This window comes from Equus asinus, chromosome 26 (assembly GCF_041296235.1).
Source record: "Equus asinus isolate D_3611 breed Donkey chromosome 26, EquAss-T2T_v2, whole genome shotgun sequence".
NCBI lineage: Eukaryota > Metazoa > Chordata > Mammalia > Perissodactyla > Equidae > Equus > Equus asinus.
The window spans coordinates 36,725,982-36,744,544 of record NC_091815.1 but is presented as its reverse complement, the minus strand read 5'-3'; the positions used below and the strand labels follow the sequence as shown (position 1 = coordinate 36,744,544).

Sequence of the window (18,563 nt, the reverse complement as noted above, 5' to 3'; positions counted from 1 at the left end):
CGCCCCCTGTAACGCCGCGCACGCGCAGTTTCCTCCAGACCCGGAAGAGGAGCGAGGGGCAAGATTGGGTGAGTCAGTCTCTGTTTTCTGCTTCAACCCTGATCTTTGCGGCGCCCTCAGACTCAAGGAACCGTAACACCCGAGGTTTGGGGGTCGCCGCGTACGTTAAAACCCCTTCATGCCCTCTTTCCGCGCTCGATGAGTCCCGGCAGCACCGCGAGACGTTCCAGGCCCTTGTAGCTCCGCTGCGGGTCCGGAGGTCCCCGTCTGCTTCGGTTTAAAATCGCTGTGAGGCGGGTCCCCGACCCTGGCCTTCCCGCCTTGGGTGCAGTAGACACCGCGTGCTGCGTCGTTTTCCTGCTCAGAACCTTTCGGTGACTCCCGCAGGCTCCCGTCCCCTTCCCCTCTCAGCCGCGCTGTGTGAAGTCCTTACTTCTCAGGTGGATTCTTTTTCTCCCTCCCTTGTTCCCCAGCCTCGCCCCTCTCTGCCCCTCCAAGGCAGAGATGGCAGTGCATACATGGACGCCACATCTCCTTGGCCTTGGGATTCCGCAAACCCCACCGCTTTCCTGACACTTGCTCCATCTCTTTGTCTTCCGGAGTCGGGCTCCTTCCGTCCTTAGTCCTCCACTTTGCTGTCACCGCCTTAGGGGAGATGTCTGATTCTTTCGCTGGGGGAGGTGAGCTGCACCCGTTCGGTGACACTGTGTTTCTCCTGCACAAATCGCATCCCCCTGGCTGTGCTTGCTGTGGTGTGTTTACATTCCTGAAGCTCTTCTGGAAAGCTCTGTTCCCGGGCAAGGGACGTCTTTATTCCATATCTGTGAATGTGCACGGTAGGGGGCGGAGTAGAGACAGTCTGAGGGAGAATGGGAAAAACCGTGAATGAAAAAGCGAGGGTAAAATAGAGGCCAAGCATTACTGAGGGTGTCACATGTGTTTTGTGGGATACAGATGACATTTTGGGGTGTTTCATTAGACGATATTGGAGTCTTGTTGGAAAATGTGGGTCGTTGGAGACAGTAATCTTGTATTTTGACATTATGGCAGTGCCTGACTTTAGGGTAGTCTCCAAGAAGGAACGTATGGGATCCTGGATTGGTGGGTGTTTTCCTGCCAGAACAAAAGATTGATGTTAGGAATGTGGTGTGGGATTCTATGGGAAAGTGTATAGATGATCACAGGGCTCTTTCCTGTAATATTTTGGGGTGTCCACTGGGAGTATAGAACACCATGGGAGCTTGTAGGAGTGTCTTGGTCAAGAAGAGAAACAGTGGGTGATGGGTGGCTGGGGTTTTCATTGGGATGGGCTTGCTGGAGGTGGGTCTCTGAGCACAACTGTGGAGGGGTTATAAGGGCTGGCAGTACTGCAGTCTCAGGACAGTATAGCATCCTTTGGCCACTGCCACTATGTCATCAATTTTTACCTCTAGGCCATTGTTATGTTCAGCATATACAGATGGCGATGTTGTCCCATTTTCAAAAAAAAAAGGAGGAGGCTTTTACTACATTCTCCCATTTTTAAAACAAAAAATCCTCTGTTAGCTACATTTGTCACTCTAATAAGTGCTCTTTCTTGTGCTCCATTTCAGAGCAAAATACACTAAAACCTTGTTTATACTCTCTGCCTCAATTCTTGCTTTCAGCTCTCGTGTTCACATCCACATTCCACTATTACTTTCCTTATCAGAGTCATAGTGAGCTCCCCATTTCTAAATCAGTAGTTTATTCTTAGCATCTCGTCCTCTCACCAGCATGCCGCACTCTCTCTTCTTGAAGCACTTTTTTCTTGGCTTTCGCATCACACTGTTTTTAGAAAATGAATCTATCTACCAGTCACCAGTGTTAATTTTTTTCTCCCTGTTTATGTCTCAGCTTCCTGTGCCTGTTTCTCCTAACCCCCTAGTCTCGGTGAGAGCATTTCTGCACTTAGTCCTTGAACCTCTTCTCTTCTCTGTCCACACCCACTGCTTTTCCATCGCATCTCTTGACTTTAAACACTAATGTCTGTTTTCACCTCTCCACCCAGACTTTTCCTCTGAAGCCAGAGTTCTGTATCCAGCTGTCTCCTCAACATCTCTGCTGGGATACTGACTGGCGTTTTCATCTTCATATGTTCAAAAATGGTCCCCTGAACTCCGCCAGATGTGTTCTTCTGCAGTCCTCCCGCTACATCTCAGCAGAGGGCGACCCTGTACTTCCTGGGATTTAGATGAGTGTCTCAGCATGTTTTCAGAATATATAAGATGTTATTTTATTAGTATTTTAACTTAGGACAAAACAAATAAAAAAATGGTTAAGGGAATACTTGGTTTTCAAAAATCTTGGGGACAGGGAAGAATGTTTGAAGACCACAGCCCTTTCTGATCTTAGCTCTTACTTGGCTCCTCTTCACTCAGTCTACTCCAGCCACACAGGCTGCTTTTCCCTTCCTGGAGCCAGGAACACCACCGCCTCAGGGCATTCACTTTGGTGTCCCTCTGCCTAGAAGTCACTGACCCCTCACTTGCAGGTGACAAAATCCCTTCTTTCCTCAGGTCTTTGTTCTGATATCACCTCTCAGAGGCACCTTCTCTGATTTCTCTCTCCTCTCCCTGCCTCCTTTTAACATCCAGCCACCCCCTCACCCCCACGTCTGGTCCGTATTGCCTACTCTGCTTGTTTCTCTCTGTTCCTTCCCTTTCCTCTGGCTGGATCCACATGACAACAGTGCCCAAGGGGAGAGCAGAGCCACAAGCTGGGAGGTGTGCTGGGCTTGCCTCCTCTGAGGGGTGCTCAACCCTGGCTTTGTGTTGGATTGTTGAGGCGTTTTGCAAGTATATCTCTTGTGCCGAGTCCCCAGAGAATCCACTTCAGATGGTCAAGTGGGATGGGATGTTTTAAGTGTCCCAGGTGATTCTGATCTGCGTGCAGCATCGAGCAGCGAGGCTCTGGGTCCTCCATTTCTGAGGATGGGATCAGCCTGTGGTCCAAGGACAGGTGAGGGGGCTCTGCTGTGATTAGGGTTTGATTAAGACCAGGTCTGCGACCTGAAGGGGAGGGACAGTCCATCTCATGTCCCTGCTGCGGCAGTGTATTGAGGGCTTCACCAGGAGGGGAGCGAGTTCTGAAGAAAGGGGTCAAACCCCTCACTTGTTGGTCTCTGTATAGGAGCTTGTTTTCCCTGAATCCCTCCTGTGGCTATGGGCAGCACAGGGCTGTCTTTGCTACGTGGTGAGGTCTTCCCTGTGTGTGTGGTTGTGGCACAGGAAGGAGGCATGTTGATTCAAAACATTAAACAGCATATTTTTGACACTCAGGGTTGACTTCTCAAGAGCAATCTTGCCCAAGGAAGAAGCCTGGAAGAGGAGGAAGAGGAAAGAAGAGGAGTCAAGAATGGCTCTTTCCCAGGTGAAGTCATATTCTCTGTTGATTAATCTGTCTCTCCTTCCTGAAATGTCCTTCTTTGGACTTGCTAATCTCTGACTCTGAAGTGTCCTGCCTGACATGTTCCTTCCACTCACTCGGGGCCTTCCCTCAGTCCCTCTCGTCTCCACTTAGATTCCATCTCACCGCGACCCAGTGACATGGAACTTGTGAGGAGCCTCCACTGGGCGTTGTCCCGGGCAGGGCTTCACATCTGTGGATTGGGGATGGAGTGTGAGCCACGTGGTGTCTGTGAGGTTGGGCCATGTCTCGGTGAAAGAAGCTGCATGTGGGAAGTCATGTATTAATATCTAGGAATAGTTGGACAATTCTGGAAAAGAAGAGTGATAAGAGGAGACCAGCTGTTCCTGACTTTATAATGCCTTCAGAGCTACACAAATGAATCATGGTGTTTCTGGTTCCAAAATGTTAATGATAGAGAATAAAGTTCAGAAACAGACATGAGTGATAGAGGATGTTTTATTCCATTATTGGTTTTAAAATATAGAATCAACCTAAATATCTAACAATAAGAGGTTTTACAAAAATCATGCTTAGCACGTCCATCCCACAGAAACCGTGGTCTTCCTGCAGGGTCTCTCGTGCAGCAGGTGTTTTAGGTAAAAATGGTTATAATTCAGCCAAGACGTGGAGCACAGAACTTTGTCTTTGTCATCAAAAAGGCTGAATCCAAATTCTTGCTCCATCATTATTATTAACTATTATATGTCTTTCATTTTAAACATTACATGATATATGTATTTTTGTGTGTGTGTGTGTGTGTGTGGTCAAACTCTGAAAAAAGAAGCAACTTAGGCACTAAGATATAATGTATCTCCTTCCCTGTTACTTCTTCACCATCCCTCATGTCTCAGTGAGGGACCACTGTTGTCAGTTCTGTGGCAAGAGTCAGCTAAATCTTGTAAAAATGAATTTACATGTTCTAATGAGGTTTTGGAAAAAATTCTTCAATGAAGTTTGTTAGAGTAACATTTTATTCTGCAAATATGAAAAATTTACATAATGGATGTCTAGAAGCTATTTTCATGTTAGTAAACACAGATATAGCTTGCTCTTTTGTAGATGGTTATTGGAGCATTCTCTTTATTGAAGCCACATGAGACCTTTGCAATTTTTCGCTAGTGTGAAGAATGCCACAGTGGCTGTGTCTGAGCAGGCTGACCTCTCTGCAGATGTCTGAGGATTTCTCTAGGTTGGGAAACTTGACATGTGATTACTGGGTCAAGGATGGTGTGTTTGGTATTTTGATAGAGTCTGTCAGATTCCCTCCCCTAAAGCTGCAAAGGTACCCTCTCCCACCAACAGCACATGAGATTTCCCCGGATATAAGCAAAACTTGGTGCCATTATCTTTTTGTATTTTGAAAATTTAGAGGAAAATGATAATCCTTTGTTTGTGTTTCCATTTTCCAACTACTTGTGAGTAACTTTCATTGTTTTGTGGAAATAAAACATGGATTTTCATACTTTGCTGAGTTTTCCTTTGATTTATTTTAGGAGCTATTCTGTATTTTGTACTTTAATTCTTTATATGTGCCCTGGTGTCTTTCTTAGTTTATCATTGTTTTGCAGTGAAACATACATCTCTTTCCTTCTTGTCTTCTGCTTTCTGATGTTGCTTGAAGGCCTCACCCAGCATAATTTCAAAATACTGTGTTCTCTTTAGTCCTAATCTTTCTTTGTTTAAAATTCTCTCTTTAATTTGGATTTACTGAAATCTTTTTAATTTGGCCTTTTTGTGGATATCTTGTAGCCATTTTATTTCATTGATTTCAAAGTTTCGTGTAATCCACACTCGTGCACACACACGTGTACACGTATACTAACAGGTTCACATATTATTTGCCAGGGCCCTCCATTTTATTTTTCTTTTCAAAATTATTTATCTCTCAACGAAGTGGAGACTTTTTATTTGAAATTCCACATTTCTTTTATATTTGAATTGCGCCGAATTTCTAAATGACTGACGTCTGTATGTCACCACATCTTCCAGTAAGAATTAGGTCTGTCAGTCTTTGATTATGTTTTTGTTATCTCCTTCAATAAAGTCTCCTCATTTCTTCACATAGCTTGGGAAATCTCTTCTAATTAGGTGTCATGATAAAATTCCTAACTGGCATTTGCTTTTCCCTCTTCTGGTTCTGGCTCAGGCATCCTGTGCAGTGGCGAATGGCAGGCGCCTGGCTGGCCCACTTACCTCAGCCTTACCTGTAGTGGAAATTCTTCTAGTGCTTACTGCAGATTATGATGCCTGGTGAAATTGTCTTGCCTGATAACAGTTCTTTTAATTTTTTGCCTGGCGTAGTTTTTTTTTTGAGGAAGGTTAGCCCTGAGCTAACATCTGCTGCCAATCCTCCTCTTTTTCCTGAGGAAGACTGGCCCTAAGCTAACATCCGTGCCCATCTTCCTCTGCTTTGTATATGGGACGCCTGCCACAGCATGGCTTGGCAAGCAGTGCATAGGTCTGCACCCGGGATCCGAACCGGCGAACCGTGGGCCACCGAAGTGGAACCTGCGAACTTAACTGCTTCGCCACCAGACTGGCCCCGGCATGATTTTTAATCATCGAGTATTTCTTCAAAGATCTACTGCGGTGATGAATCTTTGTTCTATTTAATCTGCTACTTTAACATACAACATTAGTGCATTTTTTCATTTTGAATCATTTTTTTATTAGTGGATTAAACTCCATTAGGCTGATAAACTCCATAATGGCTAAATATCTCACTTTAAATGGAAAGGTCTATTTATATTTGTGCATGTATGTGGACTTTGTCATCCCTGAAGGTACCACTCATGCATTAGCTTGTCTAGATATTGAATATCACTCAGTGTGTAGAACATAATATGTACCATGTCCGTGTAAACAACCCTGTGTTGAATATTTTTCATTTATGTGTCTCTTTTATTGTCCGCAAAAATGTGAAATCTACAGTGATTTCGTGGATTTGATATCCTCTGATGGAAAAATATAATAAAGCAAAATTAGGGCTATATAACTTGCTCACAATTATCTTGCTCAAAATGATCTGTTCACTTCAATTGAATCAATCCTTACACCTCTCTCCTGCTCTCATATTGTTTGAAGAGAAGAATGATTCCCATTGTACCTTAGTGAAATGTGTTTTTCCTTTCAGGAACTGCTGACGTTCAAGGACGTGGCCATAGAGTTCTCTCAGGAGGAGTGGGAAAGCCTGGACCCCGCTCAGAGGGCCTTGTACAGGGACGTGATGCTGGAGAACTGCAGGAACCTGCTCTCCCTGGGTGAGGAGAGCTGCCCTCCAGAAGTCAGGATCTGCCCTGGTAAGTCTCTCGGGAGACCCTGCCATGCTCACTTGCGATTGATGCTGGGTTGACTCTGAAATGAAAAGCTTCATGATGTAGCATCTAGACTTGCACCTTCCTTTTTCTTCAGATGATCTGCCCACTCCACATTAGATTAACGGTGGTTCCCAAAGTCAAGTAATCACAAAACCTTATGGCAAACGTTTAAAAATATCTGATTCTGGTTCTGCTTTTACCCCTGTCCTTTTGATTCAGTAGTTCTTGGAGGGGAGCTAGACATCTATATTTTAAAAATATTCCTTAAGCATTCAGAAAGAGATAGTCAGTGAACAAATCTGTGAAATATTTTTCTAGACGTGTCTGTAATGTCCTCTCTCCTCAGCTGAACAAAGGGATGAAATTGTATTCTGGAAAAGCCACAGCATATCATGTTCCTTTCTTATAAGCAGAAATGTCTCTTTTTGGCCTGAGTATTATCTCCATTTTGGAGCATGGGAAAGAGCCCTGGACTGTGCAAAGCCAGGTGAAAATAGTGAAAAAACTAAGTGGGTGGGAATGTATCAAAGGTGTGAACAGAGGAAAGAGTTTAGCTCGACGGAAAGGAAGCCGCACCGTTAATCATGTTTGGGAAACTCTCCACAAGTGGGAGAGTTCTGTGGGAAAACAAAAGTTTATTTCTTGTGGGCTCTCAAAGGAAAGTTTTCTTCCCTTCCATTTATCACTGTTTTCTTCAGATGAGTAAAAGTTCCTCCTCCCACCCACCAGCTCATGCAAAGACCAAGGCAAAATCTTTATCATGACATAGAACCTTCTCTTACCTGCCCCCGAGGATCTCTTTGCTAGCTTGACCTTGAGGTGCACCAGGAGGGCTGGTTATAAGGGGTCCTCTTTCTTCCTTGTTCTCATACACAGTTCTCAGTCCACACAGATCAGAACTGAAGCCTTCACAGTCTGGGCCCCAGGCCTTCTCCAGCTTCTGTTCCCATTTCATGTACTTGGGAGACCTTCTCGCAGGATGGAAAAATGTCAGCATCTGGGGCCCCAGGAAAGTGCACGGGGCTATTTCAAGCCCTCACTGCCTCTTCAGATGCCCCAGCCATTTCTTCAGTTCTGCTTTTGCCTCACATCAAGGAGTGTGTGTAGGGGTCGGCCTGGTGGTACAGTGGTTAAGTGCGCATGTTCCGCTTCAGCGGCCTGGGATCCGCCAGTTGGGATCCTGAGTGTGGACATGGCACTGCTTGGCAAGCCATGCTGTGACAGGCGTCCCACATATAAAGTGGAGGAAGATGGGCATGGATGTTAGCTCAGGGCCAGTCTTCCTCAGCAAAAAGAGAAGGATTGGCAGCAGATGTTAGCTCAGGGCTTATCTTCCTCAAAAAACAAAAGGAGCGTGTGTAACAGGAGAGTGGGGTGGATCTTTTGATCCAGCAGTAAAACTGCTTTTACTCAGCAGGAGTATAAGCAGTGCCATGCTATACCGTATCATAAGTTTTGGTACATTGTGTTTTTGTTTCTTTCCTCTAAAATTATATTCTAGTTTCTCTCGTGAGATCTTCTTTTATCCACTGGTTTTTCTAAGAGTGTTTTTAAAATTTCCATATATTTATGAACTTTTCAGTTTCCCTGCAGTTACTTCTTTCTTCTTTCTTTCTATTATGGTTGGAAAAAATATTTTACATAGTTTCAGCCTTTTTCAGTTTATTGAGACTTGCTTCATGGTTTACTGTATGGTCTATCCTGGGGAATGTTCCATGTGCATCTAGAGAAGAATGTGTATTTTGCTGTCATTGGCTGGCGTGCTCTGTATGTGTCTGTCAGAGCTAGGTGCTTTATAGTCTTGCTCAAGTGTTCGTGTCCTCATTGAAATTCTCTCTGGCTCTCCTCTCGCTTATTGAAAGTGGGGTCTGGAAGTCTCCAAATATTCTCAAACTATTTTTATTTCTCTCTTTAGTTTTGTCGATGTTTGCTTCGTATATTTTAGGGCTTTTTTGTTTAGGTCTATATAAGTTCATATTTGTTGTAATTCTTTGATGAGTTATCTTTTTTTAATTTTTATTTTATTTTGTTTTTTTCCTTTTTCTCCCCAAAGCCCCCCGGTACATAGTTGTATATTCTTCGTTGTGGGTCCTTCTAGTTGTGGCATGTGGGACGCTGCCTCAGTGTGGTTTCATGAGCAGTGCCATGTCCGCATCCAGGATTAGAACCAACGAAACACTGGGCCGCCTGCAGTGAAGCACGCGAACTTAACCACTCGGCCACAGGGCCAGCCCCGAGTTATCTTTGTTTAAATATACAATTTTCTTTGTCTCATAGAAATTTTTGACTTAGATTCCGTTATTAGTAGAGCCACTCCAGGTCTCTTCTGGTTGCCTTTTGCATGGAATCTGTAATAGTTTGCTAGGGATGTAATAACGAAGTACCACAGGCTTAAACAACAGGGTGGCTTAAACGACAGAAATTTGCTTTCTCATAGTTTTGGAAGTTAGAAGGCCAAGATCAGGGTGTCAGCAGGGTTTTCTTCTCAGGCTGCTCTCCTTAGCTTGTAGTTGGCTGTCTTTCCTCCCTGCTTTTTCACATGGTCTTTCCTGTGTGTGTGGGTCTCTGTCTTAATCTCTTCTTATAAAGAGGCCAAGCGTTGGATTAGGGCCCACTCCAATGACCTCATTTAACCCTAATTACCCGTTTAAATACCTTATCTCCAAATACAGTCACATTTTGAGGTACTGGAGGTTAGGACTTCAACATATCAATTTCTTGGGGGAGGACACAATTCAGCCCTTAACAGTTTTTTTTTTTGAGGAAGATCAGACCTGAGCTAACATCCATGTCCGTCTTCCTCCACTTTTATATGTGATACACCTACCACAGCATGGCTTGCCAAGCCGTGCCATGTCCACACTCAGGATCTGAACCGGCGAAGCCTGGGCCACTGAAGTGGAACGTGCACACTTAACCGCTGCGCCACTTAGCCGACCCCTTGGCCCGTAACAGAATCATTTGCCGTCCTTTCACTTTCAGCATATTTGTGTCTCTGTATCTAAAGGGAATCTCCTACATACAGAATATAGTTAGATCCTTTTTTCTTTATCCATGCTGCCAACCTCTCCCTTTTAATTAAGAGTTTAATCCATTTACACTTAATTTAAATAGTGATAAAGAATAACCTCTGCCCTCTAGCTATTTGTTTTCAGTGTGTCTTATATCTTTTTTTTCTCCTCAGTTCTTCCATTACTGCCTTCTTTTGTGTTAGGTGTGTTCTAATGTACCATTTCGATTTACTTCTTGTTTCCTTTACTATATATTTTTTAATTGTTTTGTTAATGGTCGTCCTGGGCATTACAAATAAAATATTAGTTTATAAAAATCTAGTTCAAATAATACCAACTTAATTTAAATAGTATATAAAAACTTTGATGTACTATATATACACACACATACATCTCCTGCCTCTCCTTCCTCTATTGTTTTTGTCACAAATTGCAGTCTGTACATTGTCCATCAATGTAGATTTAGAATTACTGTTTTATGTTGTTGTCTTTTAAATTGATAGGGAAAAAAGGAATTACAGACCAAAAATATGTTAATACTGACCTTGTATTTACCTATGTAGTGTCTTTATTACTTTTCCTTATTTCTTTATGTGGATTTAAGTTACTGTTTCTTCTTTTATTGTAGCCTGAAGCATTCCCTTAAGTGTTTTTTGTAGGACTAGTCTGCTTACAAGGGACTTTCTCAGTTTTTGTTTTTCTGACAATGTCCTAAGTTTTCCTTTATTTAAAGGATAATTTTGACGTACATAGAATTCTTGGTAGATAGTTATTTCTCTTTAACGCTTTGAAAATTTCGTTTCCTTGCCTTCTAGCCTTCATGGTTTCTGATGTGAAATCAATGGTTAATCTTATTGAGGATCTCTTTCACCTGAGAAATTGCCTCTTACTGCTTTCAAGATTGTCGTTGAACAGATTGATTATAACGTGTCTTACTGGGGATCTTTTTCAGTTTATCTCACCTGGGATTTGTTGAACTCCTTGGATATATAGATTTGTGAATTTCATAAACTTCTGGAATGTTTTTGCCTTGTTGCTTCAAATATTTTTCCTGCTCATTTCTTTCTCTTATTTCTTTCTGGAACTCCCATTATCTATGTTGGTACACTTGAAGGTGTCCCGCAGTTCTCTGTTCATTTTTCTTCATTCTTTTTTCTTTATGCGCTGAGATTAGGTAATCTCAATTGATTTATCTTCAAGTTTGCTAATTCTTTCTTCTGCTTGTTCCATTCTGTGTTGAAACCCTTTAGCTTTTTTTTATTTCAGTTTTTGTACTTCTGCAGAATTTCTATTTGGTTTCTTTTTATAATTTCTCTTTATTGATATTCTCTATTTGGGGAAATAGTGTTCTCATTGTTTCCTTTAGTTCTTTGCACTTGGTTTCTTTTAGCTCTTTGAGGATATTTAATATAGTGATATAAATTGTTTTGTCTAGTAAAGTCCAATATCAGGGCTTCCTTGGGGATAGTTTCTGTTAAATTTCACTTTTTCCTGTGTATGGACCATACATCATTGTTGGTTTCATGCCTTGTAATTTTTTTTTAAACTGAATATTTTGAATTTTATTATATGGCAACTTTGGAAGTCACATTGCTCCCCACCCCAGCATTGGTTTGCTGCTATTCCTTATTCTTTGTCATGTGTGGCTACTCAAGTCTCTGTTTAGTTAGCTTAGTGGTTAGGTAGTGGTTCAACATGGAATTTCTCAAACACCTGGAACCACAAAAACCCCCGAACAAATCAAAACAAAAAACCAAAAAAGTCAACTCTCAGTCTTTGGTGACAGACTCTGTGTGTTTGGGAATACCTGTAAAACTCAGGTTGACAATTTACAATGCTGCCTTCACCTTTACCTCCTGCTTTTGCTGAGACTGAAGATTAGCTGGAGGTAAGACCTCAGGGCCTTCTCATATGTTTTCTGAACATTCACCCAGCCCTGGGCATGTCTATGACTTAGATTTCTATGAATATGTGGCAGTTTTTAAAAGCCCTTATTCCCCAAAGCATGTTACTGTCCAGCCTTTTTTTGTTTTGATTTGTTTTGGGGTTTTTTTTGATGATGTTCTTGTTTTTACGTAGGTAAAATGCCCATACTTCCTAAAGCAATCTGTAGATTCAATGTAATCCCAATCAAAGTTCCAACAACATTTTTCACAGAAATAGAACAAAGAATCCTAAAATTTATATGGAACAGCAAAAGATCCCGATAGCCAAAGAAACCCTGAGAAAAAAGAACAAAGCTGGAGGTATCACACTCCTTGATTTCAAAATATACTACAAGACACTAGTAACCAAAACAGCATGGTACTGGCACAAAAACAGACACACAGATCCATGGAACAGAATCGAGAGCCCAGAAATAAACCCACGTGTATATGGACAACCAATTTTCAACAAGGGAGCCAACAACATACAATGGAGAAAGGAAAGTCTCTTCAATAAATGGTCTTGAGAAAACTGGACAGCAACATGCAAAAGAATGAAAGTAGACCATTATCTTACACCATGCACAAAAGACAACTCAAAATGGATTAAAGACTTGAATGTAAGATCTGAAACAATTAAACTTCTAGAAGAAAATGTAGGCAGTACACTCTTTGACATCCGTCTTAGCAACACTTTTTTAAATACAATGCCTGACTGGGCAAGGGAAACAATAGAAAAAAATAAACAAATGGGACTACATCAAACTAAATAGCCTCTGCACAGCAAAGGAAACCATCAACAAAATGAAAAGACAACCTAACAATTGGGAGAAGATATTTGCAAACCACATGTCAGATGAGGGGTTAATATCCAAAATATACAAAGAACTCATAGAGCTCAACCACAAAAAAACTCCCCAGCCTTTCTTCCCAGGCTTTTCAGTGTGTCTGCTGTTTTTAATGGATTATTTATCATAACCTCATATAATGCTGTACTTTACCATTTTTTTGTGCAATAATTATGTAAATATGCATTTGTATAATATCTTTTTCTCTTGAAATGTGAGACACCCGTTTGTCTGTTGCCACTCTGTGTTTTTGTGTGGTAGTGAAATAATACACTTTCTTTCAGAGCTTATTTGTTTACATAGTGTGAGCAATTTGGTTATAACATGTTTGAAAGTAGGCTTCTCTTAAAAATAATTTAAAATACAGGTAATCATTTATTAACGTGTTCTGTTATTAAACATTTGTAGACCTATGTTGAGAAGTTTTTTTCTATTCTATGTAAATATTACTTTTAGTGTAGTATTCATCTGCCAACTCTAGTTAATATGAAGATTTTTTTCCCTATCTTTCAGATATCTCTGCTAGATCTATGATCAAGGAATTGTTACTAAAGGAAGACATTAATATTGGAGAATTATACCAACCAGTGGTCTTGGGAAGACATAAAAGCCATGACATTGAGGATCTTGACTTTGGGGAAGTCTGGAGAAATATGTATGACTTTGAGAGTACGTGTGGATATGAAGAAAGAAATTCTGAAGAAGTGCTTATGACAGATAATGTAAATCTCAGTAGTAAAAAAGAGAAAGAAGGCAACAAATCTTGCATTAATTTACCTTTAAAGCAGAATGTTTCTTTAAGAAAAAGTGCATATCAACATTTCAAACATGCGAAGTCATTTATAAAGAATTTGTTAAAGATAAAAAACATAGTCTCCTCAGGAAACAAGTATATGAAATGTTTTGAAAATAGACTTGGGTTAAGCTTTCAGTCACATCTGGCTGAATTGCAGAGATTTCAAACTAAAGAGAAAATTTATGAATGTAATCAAGTTGAGAAGTCTATCAAAATGTATTCCTTAATTTCACCACTTCAAAGATTTCCTCCTCCTACTATCAAAACCAACATGTGTAATAAATATAGAAAAGTTTTCATGTATCCTTCATTGCTTACACACCATCAGAAAATAAACAGAGAAAAGCCACACAGATGTAATGAATGTGGAAAGACTTTTAGCCATTATTCAGTCCTTACTAGTCATCAGAGAATTCATTCTGAGCAGAGACCTTACAGATGTAATGAGTGTGGTAAAGCCTTTAAGCAGTTCTCAAACCTCACAAGACATCAGAGAATCCATACTGGAGAGAAACCATATAAATGTAATATATGTGACAAGGTCTTTAATCAAAATTCCCATCTTACCAATCACTGGAGAATTCACACTGGAGAGAAACCACACAAATGTAATGAATGTGGTAAGGCTTTTATCAAATGTTCAGACCTCTGGCGTCATGAAAGAATTCATACTGGAGAGAAACCTTATAAATGTAATGAGTGTGGTAAGGGATTTTCCAAACATTCGTATCTTTGGGATCATAAGAGAATTCATACTGGAGAGAAACCATACAAATGTGTTGAATGTGGCAAGGTTTTTAGGCAGTGGTCTACGCTCAGGATTCACCGAAGAATTCATACTGGTGAGAAACCTTATAAGTGTAATGAATGTGGCAAAGCTTTTAAGCAGTGCTCACACCTCACTAAGCATCAAAATATACATCCTGGAGAGAAGCCACACAAATGTAGTTTATGTGGCAAGACTTTCATCCACATTTCAAGCCTTGTGAAACATCAGAAAATTCATACTGGAGAAAAACCATACAAATGTAATGAATGTGGTAAGGCTTTTATCCAAAGACCAAGTCTTGTAGAACATCAGAGGATTCATACTGGTGAGAAACCTCACAAATGTAATGAATGTGGCAAAGCCTTTACTGTGCGTTCAAGTCTAACTAAACATAAGAGACATCATACTGGAGAGAAACCCTACAAATGTAATGAATGTGGTAAAGCCTATACACAATTTGTACACCTTACTAGACATCAGAAAATACATACTGAAAAGAAACATTATGAATCAGCTGTACGTGATAATGCTTTTATTCAAAGCTCAAGCTTGGGGGATTATCAGGGAATTCATGGTAGAGAGAAATCTTACACCTGTAATGAGTGTGGCAAATCCTTTAACTGGTGTTCACGCCTTACTCGACATCAGAGAATCCATACTGGAGAGAAACCATATAAATGTGATGTGTGTGGCAAGGCCTTTAGTCAAAATTCAAACCTTACAATTCATCAGAGAATTCATACTGGAGAGAAACCTTACAAATGTAATGAATGTGGCAAGGCCTTTAAACAGTACTCAAGCCTCACTAGACATCAGAATATACATCCTGGAGAGAAACCACACAAATGTAATGTGTGTGGTAAGGCTTTTATCAAACGGTCACACCTTTGGGGTCATGAGAGAATGCATGCTGGAGAGAAGCCATTCAAGTGTATTGAATGTGGCGAGGCCTTTAGACAATGGTCTGACTTCAGGATTCACAAAAGAATTCATACTGGAGAGAAATCTTAGAAATGTAATGAATGGTGTAAATCATTTAACCATTTTTTACAATAGACTATACTGCAGAGAATTTATGCTAGGGAGGACTAAGTCTGTAGTCCTAGAAGATTAATCATCCTCAGCTATTAAGTTCTTCACTGTAATTAAAAGTCAAAGTCATTTGAAACTCATGAAATGACGAGTATTGTGGAGCAAGGAGATCTTTGAAAGTGTACCATTTCTTCATGTTTAAGATACTTTTATTATTTGAGGTTTCTTGAAGAGGCTACGTTACTGTTGATGTCTTCCGACCTGAAGTTTGAAGTTTGTTGACCTTATGCCGTCATCACATATTTTTCCTGTGTTGCCATGATGGTCTGTTGGAGGAGATCAATGAGATAGATAAACGGGTGTACTTTATTAGATGAGGATCAATAATATCCACGTTTCCTGGGAGAATGAGGACTCTGAATTTTAACTTACAATAATATGTGGTTTTGAATGAGAGCCTAAGCTTTGGCTGAGAATATATGCAAAATGTTGTAAATCACATGTTCAGGACCCTCTTCTACAAATTTGTTGGTACAACAGAGGGCCCCTGGATTATCAGAAGTCATTGCTCTACTAGATAAGCACGAAACAGCAGGCCTTAAGATTGAGAGACTGAGATTTTGATGAGAATAGCATGATAGGTTAGTAGGGACTGCTTCTGTGGTAGAAATAATGGCAAAGAAATGATGGTCATCCTTTCTTTGTAAAGAAAATAGCTGTTGTATGTATCAAAAAATGAGTGAAAAATTAATCTTATTCTTGGAAGCCAAAGAGAGCAATTATCAGAGAGGAGAATGTAATCAAAAAACCAGAATATGGTGTACATGTGTAGGATTCGCCTTTAAGCACTATATCACTGATACCATTTTACATACAGTATATCATAGTTGTAATGTTTAATAAAATTTAATCATTTTTCCAAAACTTGAAATGAATCATATTTTTTCTATCAAATCAAATATATCCCACATCATCGTGTTACTTCATAACAAGCACTAACAATATGTCTTTAGGTTCTCACGGTTGAAAGGCATATGCAACAGTTTCTTTTCGTGGTGGAATCAAACAACATGCAGGCATACTTTGTTTTATTGTGCTTTGCTTTATTGTGTTTAAAAGGTACTGTGTGGTTTCTTTTGCAAATTGAGGGTGTAGTGGAAGATGTGACTGAATTGCTGCAATGTCATGATAAAACTTTAATAGGTGAGGAGTTGCTTCCTATTTATGAGCAAATAAAGTGGTTTTTTGAGATAAAATCTACTCCTGGAGAAGATTCTGTGAAGACTATTGAAATGACAACAAAGGATTTAGAATGTTACATGAATTTAGTTGATAAAGCAGTACAGGGTTTTAGAGTATTGACTCTGATTTTGAAAGGAGTTCTACTGAGGATAATATGCTATCAAACAGCATCACATGCTACAGAGAAAGTGTATGAAAGGAAGAGTCAATGAAAGTGGCAAACTTCATTGTTGTCTTATTTTCAGAAATTGCCACAGCCACTCCAATCAGTCAGCTACCATCAACGTTGAGGCAAGACTTTTCACCAAGCAAAAGATTATGACTCCCTGAAGGCTCAGATGATGGTTAACTTTTTTTTTTTTAGCAATAAAGTATCTTTAAATTAAGGTGTGTACACTTTTTTAGAGGTAATGTTGCACACTTAATAGACTACAGTATAGTGTAAACATAACTTTTATATGCACTAGGACACAAAAAAATTTATGTGACTCACTTTATTCTGATATTTGTTTTATTGCAGTGGTCTGGAGCCAAACCCACAATATCTTTGGGTTATGCCTGTACAATTTTGTCAATATGTACTCATAAGTTAGTTGAGTTACTGTCTCCACACACTGCCCCTTGGATATTTATGTGGCTATGATTGAAATACCATAGAGGTGCAACTTTAGACTGCCCTCAACATCTGAAGTACTATTCATGAGTGTGGACCATATGATTATATTTCCACACACCCTTTTTTGTGCATACTTAAGACCCATGGCTTGCATTGGCCTTGATTTACATGAGGTAAAAAATAAAAATATGTTAAGTATATGAAAAAGTGTTAGAAAATTTAAAAAATTCAGAAATATATAAACAAAGTTTTTTTCTGCATGGAGCTCTCACTGGAGTAATTTGAACAGATCACTGATCATGAGCTTCCCCTTAAGAATGAATAGACTCACTTAAGGGGGAAAGATTGATTTTGTTTTGTTTTGTTTTGTCTCTAGGCTGACTAGGAACTTCACATATTGACTCCCTCAAAAATAGTTAATTTGCACTTGCGTATATCATGCAGACACAGGATGGACCCCTATCCAAAATTTAGTTTAGATTTCAAGATTGATAATGTCAGATGCCAAATGGGGATGAGAATGTTTAATACCTAATGAGACTTTCCAAGGAAAGCAGGGCAGCCTTCTGAATTAGAACAAAAAATGGCTTGGGAGCAAGGAAAGTAGATTTGTTTTGGGTTTATATAGAGTTTATGAGTTGGCCCTGGGGTCAGGATCCCGCAGGTCGTTTGATCTTCCTGTGGGCACCAAACAAAGGAGCAACTGGGCTTATAAGCTTGCACACCTATAGAGTAGAAGAAGAGGGAGGATGCATTAAATATGAGCAGGGTTGTTTTTTTTTTAAATGTAGCAATTACACCTCAATAAGCTGTACCAAAAGTGGGGAGGGGAGTTGAGAGAGGGTTGAGGCTTAAAAGCTGTCCATAGTCAGATATCAAAAAATGGAGTAAGACTTTAACACAACACTGAATATTTTACTGTCAAACCTCTTGATTCCTTAGTTAGGAAAGAGCACAGTTTTCCTCATGTTAATAACTTCTTATATGTCTTTCCTGCTGCCTACATAGAACCCTTTGCCCAATATAGTTGTCAACAGTGCTTCTGAAATACTGTTAGATAAACTGCCTAAGATATTTTTTACAGTAGTTTCATAATAATTAATGGAAGTGTTTATAAAACAATAAATATGATTCAATAATTTTACCAGGAGAGTTTTTCAAAGGCTATAAAACTCTCAATTTGTGATTATAGTGTTATTACATGATTCTTTTCAACTCTATTAGAAATCCTTTTTGCTCCTTTAGAATTTTTTCTTACTATTTTTTCTTCCACAACTAACACATTTTTTATATTTAACTTATATTTTTCCCCCTGTTACTTCCATTAGAAAATTTGAAGATACATAAACTAAAAATTGTTTTAAGGCTGTGTAACATGAAAATGTACCTAGGACAATAACAGGTGCAAAGTAAGTGCTCTATGATATAAAGAGGGAGACTTCCTTTACATCTTTAGTTCAATTAAAGAAGTGGGACAATACAAAATGGTGAACTGGAATCTAAATCTGGTAAGGTGGAGTCAGGAAACCTTTTGGTACCCCACAAATCTAATAGTTGGATTTGGGGAAAACAATATAT

At 39.9% G+C, this 18,563-nt stretch overlaps 1 protein-coding gene across 3 annotated transcripts; it reads left to right on the top strand.

Annotated features, from left to right (window-relative positions):
* Positions 1 to 14: 14 nt before the first annotated feature.
* Positions 15 to 16,383, top strand: LOC106822668 (zinc finger protein 677-like). 3 transcript variants are annotated; one of them, XM_070499451.1, is made up of 6 exons: positions 54 to 68; positions 474 to 680; positions 2,030 to 2,979; positions 3,300 to 3,390; positions 6,563 to 6,728; positions 13,044 to 16,383. In XM_070499451.1, the coding sequence occupies exons 4-6, from the start codon at positions 3,376 to 3,378 to the stop codon at positions 15,104 to 15,106; spliced, it is 2,244 nt and encodes a 747-aa protein (XP_070355552.1). In that variant the 5' UTR covers positions 54 to 68; positions 474 to 680; positions 2,030 to 2,979; positions 3,300 to 3,375; the 3' UTR covers positions 15,107 to 16,383. The 3 variants fall into 3 exon arrangements, with proteins under 3 accessions (XP_070355551.1, XP_070355552.1, XP_070355553.1); XM_070499450.1 differs by lacking the exons at positions 474 to 680; positions 2,030 to 2,979 and having other exon boundaries at positions 15 to 68; XM_070499452.1 differs by lacking the exons at positions 54 to 68; positions 474 to 680; positions 2,030 to 2,979 and adding an exon at positions 77 to 160.
* Positions 16,384 to 18,563: the final 2,180 nt, after the last annotated feature.